Source organism: Cupressus sempervirens, chromosome 7, assembly GCF_028749045.1.
Source record: "Cupressus sempervirens isolate cs-2001-9-10 chromosome 7, ASM2874904v1, whole genome shotgun sequence".
Taxonomy (NCBI): Eukaryota; Viridiplantae; Streptophyta; class Pinopsida; order Cupressales; family Cupressaceae; genus Cupressus; species Cupressus sempervirens.
Genome location: NC_143124.1, coordinates 97,041,577 through 97,051,676, shown reverse-complemented (window position 1 = coordinate 97,051,676; position 10,100 = coordinate 97,041,577). Strand labels below are relative to the sequence as shown.

Here is a 10,100-nt window from a genome sequence, read left to right as displayed (position 1 = left end):
TATCTTGGTTGCAGTGGAACAGTGTTGTCAATGTGATTGGAGAAGAATTGCCTAAAACTGCCTTGCAAGTGGTTGTGAATTTATTGAATAGATGGAACTTTGTGGATGTGGATTGGCATTTGGCTGTGGTTATTCAACAGATCACTCAATTATGCAATTCTCTGGATTCTGTGTCTTTTATGCATATTCCTCAGGAGTGCAATGGTGTGGCTAATTGCTTGGCTAAATGGGCCTCCAAGCATGCACTGAATTGGAACATTGTTGATCATAGGATGCTTCCCCCTGATTTATATCATAAACTGGCTCAACTTGTTGACTAGGGTAAAGCTCTTTAGTGCTTTTTGTTTCCTCTGTTGTTCTATTCTCTTTAGTATTCAATAAAAATTTTACCCCTCTTTTTGTTAAACAAAATAATAAACTAAACCAACTCAATAAAATAGTAAATGGAAAAATATTAAATTATAATTTAAATTAAAAATAAAAATAATCGTTATTCCAATTCCGGTTATACACAACCAAATATCGAATAAACATATTTCCTATCAAATTCCGGGTGAACCCTCCAGAAAAGAGGAATAAGTATTCCCATTTTCTATTCCCAAAATAACAAACCGTGAATAAATATTTATATTCGTGTATTCCCATTCCCATTCCCATAACCAAACATAATATTTGTGATTAAACATAGATTACAAATACAAGATAGAAAATTTATTTCTGTGTATGCCCAAAGAAAGAATAATATCCATGTGTGTGCTCCAACTATAGATTAAACTGATGTTGAAAATTTCAATGCATGCCCAAAGAAAAGAATAATATCCACGTGTGTGCAGGAACTATAGATTAAACTACTGTAGAAAATTTGGATTGCAGTATGTAAATCCCAAATCATTTTATAAAGAGAAATTATTTCAATTCAATAGGAATTCAGGTAAATGGTATTACTCTTTGGATATTAAAAGGTGAAGCTTAACCCTGAACTCTAGTCAAATATAATAATCCCTCCCGCATGTTCTTTTCCAGTAGTTTAATGATTATCAATGTTAATAAGTTGCTTTCTCTAGAAGTTGCTGACGCAAATCCTCTTGAAGAAAAGTTGATTCTTTTGCTCTGTTCCATGCCTTTCTAATGGCGGCAATATATACAGAACCTTAACCATTCTCGAAGAGCGAAGGAAGTATAAAAAGATACTAAACCTAACTTCAAGAGCGAATTTTTCCTTTTTCCGAATGATTGAAACAAAGTGCAAGAAGGACAGATGTGAGGGCACATCAGACAAGGGATAACTTAGTGATCCGTAGAGGGAACTGATTCCCTTAATGAAGTATTCAAGTTTCCCTCTTTCTAATAAACTTCCAGCATTTCGAAGGGCTTATTGCACTATAACAATATATTCAGCATAGCAAATATTTTACACATCTCTGCAGGCCACAAACCTTTTGATTGATATCATTGATTTTGGTCATCTTGTTCACCAGCTTCCATCGTTTCAATGGAGAAGTATGTTGAAGAAGCCAAGTCCTCTGTGTCAAAGGTCTGGTCATATTTAACATTTATCAGTGATAAAAAGGCAAAAATGACAGGGCAGTCATCTGATGGGAGAGAGATAGCTCTTCTAACATATGTACAAGAAAATGCTGAGAATGGAAATGCACAATCTGTGATATCTGCCATTGATGATTTCAGCCATCATACATGGCTGATGACTGTAGGCAAGGAGAAGGGCTCCATTCTTGAATCTGCTGTCCAAAAGTTTCAACCCAGAATGGCCTTAGAGCTTGGAACATACTGTGGCTATTCCGCCATTAAAATTGCTCTGCAGATGACAAAGCCGGGTAGCAAGCTGGTCTCTGTAGAGATGAATCCACTTAACAGTGAGGTTGCCAGAGCAATAATAGATCATGCAGGTAAGAGTGTCTCTACTATTAACTTAACAATCTTCTCTTTAAAATCTGTTTGTAAGGAATGTAAATTATTCTATTATATCTCGGAAGCAGAGGAAAGCATCAGAGCTGAAAAAAAGATAATAGTAATAGTTTATATAATTTTGAAATCTTAATATCAAATATTCTCAAATCTCTGCATCCTATTTTTATTTATATTACTTTAAAATTCTTGTTTGTTATATATATTAACCAGCAGCAATAAAAACAAAGGAATTGAGAGGAATGAGGATAATATATTAAACTTTTGTTTTTAAAATGTTGTTTCTTGCTTGTAAAAGGGATGGGAGAATACAATCAGGAGATGTACCCCAAGTTTACACCCTGTCTGGAGATGAATCCCAAGCTATCTTGTGTAGTCAGTTTCCTGATTGGAGATACCTTGGAAGAAAGGATAGCAACAGAATCGTATTAACAAAGGGGTAAAAATTTATTTAGCAACAAGAAAAAAATAAAAATAGAGAAGGATAGAGGTCTCCACAAGGAGCGTAAAGAGCCCTGTCACCGTCTGTTAAATGATCTAACAAAATAACTATTTCGGAAGGTAATTGTCTCTTATCCACAATAGTCCAAGCACCCATCTGATCAGAAGCCCTTTTAACCAAACAATCAGCAACCTCACTCTACTCTTTTCAAATGTGCTTGAAAACAATAGACTCAAGCACCACACAACTCAAGAATTTATATTATAATCAGATTTTTATTATAATATATTACAGTGGTTCCAACAAAAATAATGTTAATATACCTCTCAGACCCTGGAGATTTCAATTGACATTAAATTGCTTTCTTAATTGAGATTATGGTATGTTTATTTTGGATTGCAGGACTGTCCTCCAAGGTGGAAGTATTGGAAGGGACATTGACTGAAGTTTGTGATGAATTGGGGGAGATATTGGATGAAATGGGAGCCATTCATTATGATTTCATATTTCTAGACCACTTCAAGAACTGCTATTTGCCAGACTTCCTGATGCTCAAGGAGAGGAGAATGCTTGGCAAAGGAACAGCCATTGTAGCAGACTGCATTGGATTTTCTGGAGCCTTTAATTACCTCAAATATATCAGAGAACATGGTGAGGAGATGGAAACTGAAGAGGTTCAGTCTTCTGTGGAGTTCATGAGCTGGCTGCCCTGCACAATGGCAGTGTCCACTTATAAGGCTGATTTGCATAACTCTAATACCATGGGTCTTTTATAGAACATCATTTGGCCACCAAATTTGTTATATGTTTATGTCAAAATGATCAGAAATGTATATTTTCATGTTGGGTCGATTGCCTTTTGGGACTTTTTGGACTTGATACATCCATGGTAGGAATTGCACATGGTCTTGAGATTGTATTAGGCCATGGAACTGATAGAGAATCTTCCTTCGTAACTACACTATTCTATGTTTGTATATATTCCAATTAAGAGTAGTTGAAAGGGAAAGTCAAGTTAATATTGAAATACTATGTATGATTTTGTGGAAATATAAACATAATAAATGTTGTACACATTTTCTAGAGTACTGGGAGTTGCTTCTTTTCTTCTTAACACATTTCCATTTTTGCGTTCCCATTTAAATAGGACCAACAATAAAGAATTGCATTCTTAAAAGAGGTAGAATTAAATTTAAGATTTTATGTTTTTAATGTAGAACTGAAACATTATATGAAAGAAAATAAAATAAAATGAGTGCTAATAAATATGAACTTTGTAGATTGAGACAACGGTAAAATCTTGGTAGCATGAAAAAGTGGTGGATTTGATAAGTGAGAAAAAAAAATTAGTTTAATGATTGAAAGTAGAATATTTTATTATATATAATATTTTGATGTTTGTTTCAGCATTTAATTGTTAAATTTTTAGATCAATTATTTTAAATATAATTTTTTTCTTTTTAATTGTTTAACTACATGTAAAACATGACTTACTCTTTTTCTTTTATCTTAATCAAATATTGAAAATTTTATGTTCTAAAATGTGTAAAGACATTTCAAGAAATTGTATAAATATGATATCTTTTATTATCAATGTAGGTGTTAACCTTATACATGTGTGGTGATGTTGTTGTGCTTGATTAAATTTTAAATTAATGACATGTGTATTTATAATTTTATAAAATCAAGGATCATGTCATTTGTTCATATTGAAATAAAATGGTCTTTGGATATTAGATAAATAGGTCAAGATGAGTGAAGAATTGAGAAAATAGGTGCAAGGTGTGTACATTTCACACTTATATTTTGTGCTCACTATAACTTGTTTGTGAATTGATGTTAGTAAAAATAGTATGAACATGCATGGTAAAGTAAAACACCTAGTCAATATGAAAGTAATAACTAAGCACTCATCAAAAGGATTTAGATATAGATGAACATATGTGCTTGCTCATTGCATTCTCCATAATGAAATATTCAAGTACAAATTTTCATATCAAAAATTAATTCAAATTTTAAATAAGTGTGAACAACCATTTTAAGCCTATTAAACTCCTACAAATATTTATTAATGTTCAAGAATTTTTTTTGTTATAAAATATGTATGAATCACTAGAATTACCTATATGTAAATTATTTAACTATTAACTAGATTGCGAATCATAAACTAAAACCAAGTAAATTATTGTTGAGATATTACATAGGGAATTTAGTATATAAGCCCTTTACAACATAGAGATAGGGAATTTAGTATATAAGCCCTTTACAACATAGAGAAAGGTAGAATGACAATCTTAGAAGTGTTAATGTTCACTAGAAGTTAGGCAATGGTAGAATAGTTAATGTTTGTGGTTTTAACGGAACTAGTCTTTACAAAATGATCAATAGTATTAACTTAACATTAAAGCACAAGTCTTCCTAATCATTCTCGAAGAAATTTGACATTTGCTACATATAACACAATGCCCAGCTCTCGGTTGCGTGTTTATTCCATTAAGGATTGTTGCCCGACTATAAAATTCTTTCAATTTTATAAGCCTTGATTAATTTTTATTAAATTGTCCAATTTCAAGCTTTTAATTGGCCATTTTATCGCTGAATTTGTGTGAGTCTCCAAACTTCCATGTCCCCGGCTTGTTCCCAGCTCCGTATAGCGCTTGAGATCATTGAAATCCAGCTTCTGAGCCTCCAGCTATAAAAGGTTAATGATTGCCGCCTAAACACGTATTTCTTAACCTTTAACTTCTTAAAAGGTTAATGTTAACCACCAAAAACATGTTTTTCTTAACCTCCAAATAAAAGGTTAATGATCCCAACCAAAAATACGTATTTCTTAACCTCTTCAAGATGGTTATTAACCTCTTGAATTTCTTGATGAAGGATTGGATATGTGAATGGCTTGAAATCAATGATCATAAGAATTCATGTTTTTCAGTAACATGTTTTCTAAGATGTGGAGAGATTTACAAGTGGTCTGAAACAACAAGAATACCAACACCCATGGACTATATGACAAGGTACCTCTTGACATCGCGTGCCACTCTGAGTTCAAAGTGTGATTGCAGAGAAATTGTGTGGAGTTACAAACAAGGCACGCTACCTATATCATTGTCTTCTCTCAATATTACATCCCATGGGCAGATAGACGGTACATGGGAGTTGTTTGGTAAAAAGCCTGCAGGTTGCACAATGACAGTCCACGTAACTGCACACTTGAATATTTCATGATTCCCTTTCATCTTGAAAGATGTTATTAAATCATTTTCAAATGGATTGAATGATCAATATGATAAGAATGTCATCTTACTTGCATGATAGAAAAGCATCTTGCATCATCAATTTTACATAATGTTATGCTTACGGCTGGTATATGACCGATTCAGAGGAAAGGGAATGGAGCCGTGTGCAAAGAAAATTAAGTTAGTAAAGGAGCCTGCGGTTTTCAAAAGATATTACCAGTATTATCTATAATCCATGTACGTATTGAAGCTGAGGTGATACACATGAAAGGTTTACATTGGCATCCTCGCTGCCTGTGCCAAATTGGAGCTATAGAACAGGGTATGAGCATCTGTCAAAACATGAAGAATGGAGATATCCTATCAGAGTTGTGATTGGTTTTGTGAGGTTATCTACACCCTCTAACCAGCGACATTCAAGATTGTTACTGAATCAATAACTCCATGGTCCCTTCGAGCCACCACAAGGAGAAGAATGATTATTTTCCCACTGTCTAAGAACCATATCATATGTGGTTTCTCCCTTTCAATGAACACCAATGAATTTTCCATCTCTGGCCCTGATTCCAATTAGTGACATTCACTTGGCAAAATGATAAGGTACGATGACTATTTGATGGAAGACTCCTCCCAGTCCGTGGCCACATAGCATATTAGAAAGTCGGCAAAGTACACTTGCAATAATTTCAACATTCCAAATATTCAAAGAATGTGCGAGTTTCATGCTCAAATACTCTTCAATCTCCAGCCTGTGGTATTAGGTGACTTTACACATTCGCAACCTCTCGATAAGAGCATGAAATATGGGTGTACGTGTAAAAAAAAAAAAAAAAGAACATGAAAAATGATATGTGTGGTATGAGGAACATAGTACCATGAAATAAAGATGAAGTATTGCAGTAACCATCAAGGTGTGTGACTCGTGTGACCAATTGCATTAAAGGCAGCACTGTGACAGATTAAAAGAAAACTGTTTGTCCAAATGCTCTCCACACAGTTTCATAGAAAGACTTCCATGCTATTACTAGTTCGAAGAGATGGCCAAACGAGAAACATGCTATTCCACCATGACTTGAAGTTCTAAATGAAGGAGGAGTCAAGCATGAGACAATAGTAGTAGTACGCCAAATGTTTGAAGAAATGCCAATAGCATCATGTGATGGCAAACCTGGTGTCCTTAGCAGCAAATTCAAAGGAAGAGTTCAATCATCTATTATAGTTGAAAGTGTCATAGTTGACATGTACTCAGAATATAGAAGCATATGGGAGAGCACACACACGCAGTCAATATGCATAGCAAAGATATGAACTTCGGTATCGATAGAAGTGCCATCCTTCCTACCCGAGTCATAGCAGAAATACTCAAATGATGTGATGTTTGGGGAGCCATTGGACGACTCTTATAAAGAACCACATTTGTAAAAGCTCAGAAAGTAATCATGCTCAGTGTTTGATCAAATTTTACCCATAGCAAGTATTTAAATGAGCTTGTCCAATGGTAATCTAGATGCAATTTTTGTGAAGACATATCACATGTTGAGGCATGTAAACTCTCAAAAATCCCTCAAAGGCTTGCAGATATTCTAATTTGAACATTTGATGCTCAATGGGTAAATATAATCATCCAATATGATCAATGTCATGGAGGGTATTTATGCAAGATTTGATCATATCATCATATGATCTTTTCTATTTTTCAAAGGACCATAATCTTGGGAGAACGAGATGCTCGGCAATTTTAAATGCAATTGGAGACTTGATGAACATATAGTTACTATTTGATGGACATGTCTAAGGTCTAAAGTTTCAGGTCACATAGGTTAATTTTGTAGAGGTTAATTAACCTCACCTGAATCGCGTATTCTAGAGGTAGTTATTAACCACAGAAGGGTAGTTATTAACCTCTGTGTCTATATAAGGGCTCTTTTGGGCTTTGTAAAGGGGACTTTATTTTGCTTTAGAAGAAGGGAACACCATGCTGAAATTTTGATCCAGGGATAAAATTTGGAAAGTATGTACACTTTTTATTTTCTGAATTGAAAAATCTCTATTGCTTTCTTGGTGCAAGAAAATAATGGAATGTGCAGTTTGGGTTCCCTCTTTTCGAATCTAAATTGTTTCAAATGTTGATTCTCTTTGTAGTGAGCATTCTCACGGTATGGTGTAGATGCTTATGAATCTGTGGATCAGCGTTGTGCTAGTAATAGTTTTTCAAGCGTAGATCTTGATCATTGTTATTAGCAATTTTAAGTTAGTAGTTTGAGAAAGCTTTGAAGTCATGTGGTGCATTCGTCGTCATGAGCTTTCTCCCCTTTCAATTTTAATTTTATATCTATTTGAAAAGCTTCAAAATTATATCATACGAGGGAGCTGCCCCTCTAAACGCAGAGGAAGGCCACATATCAAGGGCCTATCCAATTGTTGTGAATGGTTTGCCACACACTCCGTTGGGCAAATTCTACTGTGACAAATCTATTTACCAACAAGGATCAAATTGGCATAAAGCACTAGTATTATCCATAGTAGTGACCAAAAACAATGTCCAAGTCACGGAATCTTCAATTACATCTTACTGGTTTTTCACTGTGGTGTAGAGTTTTGTGTGAAATTGGTTTGAGTTGGACTTGTGAGAACTCAAGGCAAACATGTATTCCTAGAGTGAATTGGAATTGTTTGAAGTAGAAAAGGAGACTTAAACTTTGCTTCGAGAGCGAATTTAATCTACTTTTGAGTCATTGAAACAAAATGCGAGGAAAACAGAGTAGGCCAAGAAGAATTTGATTCTCTTACTAAATTTATCAGGTTTCCCTCATCGTAAAATGTTGTCCATATGGCTTCTTACACTATGGCCACATACGTAGCGTAACTAATAATTTACAGACTACTAGCTCGTTATGAGGGTTTTGACTATTTAATTGATCATTAATTTGGTCCTCTTGTTTAGCTTTCAATGGAGAAGTACAATAAGTAGCTAAACTATGTCAAATATATGGTCATATTTAGCATTCATTGGTGACAATGGCAAATAAGGTCGTTATGAAGAGTGCATTTTTAAAGAATTTGTGGGTAATCAATAATATTTCTAGTATCTATTGTGTAAAATATTTTTAATCATTGTTCAGATTGCACTCCATGATCTATCATCATATTGCACTTCATGATCTATCATCAGTGGACTGTATGTCATAGAAAATAGGTATTTTAAAAGGTTTTTTTGTCCTCCTTATCTATATGTCATGTTTCAATCTCATTGTACTTATGTTAGTATAGCATGTCCCTCGAGTTCTATGTGCTTGATTGTACATCTTTGTCAAGAGTTATTTTAATTGTGGTAGACCCTATTAAATGGATGTCCTTGTTGGTTAGTTGTGTGTTCTTATTGGTCTTTAATATTTAGTTGTATCTTCTAGTGATGATGTGAGTGAATCAAGTTTTTTCTTATTTAATCAAATAATAGCATCTTATTACAATGCACAACCTCTTCATAGTGTAGTTTCATAGCCATGTTTGCTTCTTATTTGAGCTTGGAAGCAATTATAAGTTCTTTATTTTAGGGATTGAGTGGACACATGGACACACCCCATTGTATCACTCAAGTCTCTCTTAGTGTAGTTTCATTCCTTTCAGGATTATGATGATGTGATATGTTGACATATGTCTCCCATGATGAGTGGGCTTGAATACCTAGACTTCCACAATTGGTTTAGAGGTTTCATCATGGTTAATTGGCATTGAATGAAATGAAATGAAAAGTATCATTTTGTGTGTTGGCATGGTTTTTCACTCTTTATATTTTGTCACACCCTATAGTGAAAAACCCTAGCTTTGTGTTTAAATTTTGTGAAATTTGTTAAAACCCCAAGTAAAATCTTTCAAATTTCATAAACCCTTGTTTTGGTGCCTTAGCCCTCAAAATAGTGGAAAGTAATATTTTAATAAAATCACGCGGGAAGCCTTTATACTAAGTTTTTTTTTCCCACAATCATTTTATTTACTTTTTACAAAATAAAACCTTTCATTTTAAGCAATTCCCTAACCATGGTTATTTCCTAAGTATTTGGCAAAACATTTTAACTGTGGTGGTTTATTCCTATTGACCATTGATCTTGGGAAGATCAATAGTGGACACATGCCCACAAGATGAATTTGCTCAAAGTTTATGTAACATGAGCGAGTGCCTTTGTGCCACGTAGTGATTCATGATGATAACTTATTTACTATGCCACAAAGACTGGAGAATGTCAGAATTTGTCAAAACTTTTCAAAATTGTTAGAGCACATTCAAATTTTTGGCAATCTCATTGGTTGAGCTGGACAGTGGGGTCACTTTGGGACATCATATCATTAAGCCATTGATCTTGGGAAGATCAACGGTGGGCATATTACCACTTTGTAAAGATGTGTGGATTTTAACCAAAGTGATAAAGTGCCCTGGTAGCACATGTCTTTAGTGATGTCACAAAGGGTCTTGATATAGTTCAAGGGACATGAGA

General features: G+C 34.3%; 1 protein-coding gene across 1 annotated transcript; it reads left to right on the top strand.

Moving 5' to 3' along the window:
* The first annotated feature begins 1,279 nt into the window (after positions 1-1,279).
* LOC149545666 (uncharacterized) lies at positions 1,280-3,444 on the top strand. The gene is made up of 2 exons (XM_089790769.1): positions 1,280-1,907; positions 2,771-3,444. Exons 1-2 carry the CDS (start codon positions 1,493-1,495, stop codon positions 3,142-3,144), a joined length of 789 nt encoding a protein of 262 aa, XP_089646895.1. The 5' UTR covers positions 1,280-1,492; the 3' UTR covers positions 3,145-3,444.
* The last annotated feature ends 6,656 nt before the right edge of the window (positions 3,445-10,100 follow it).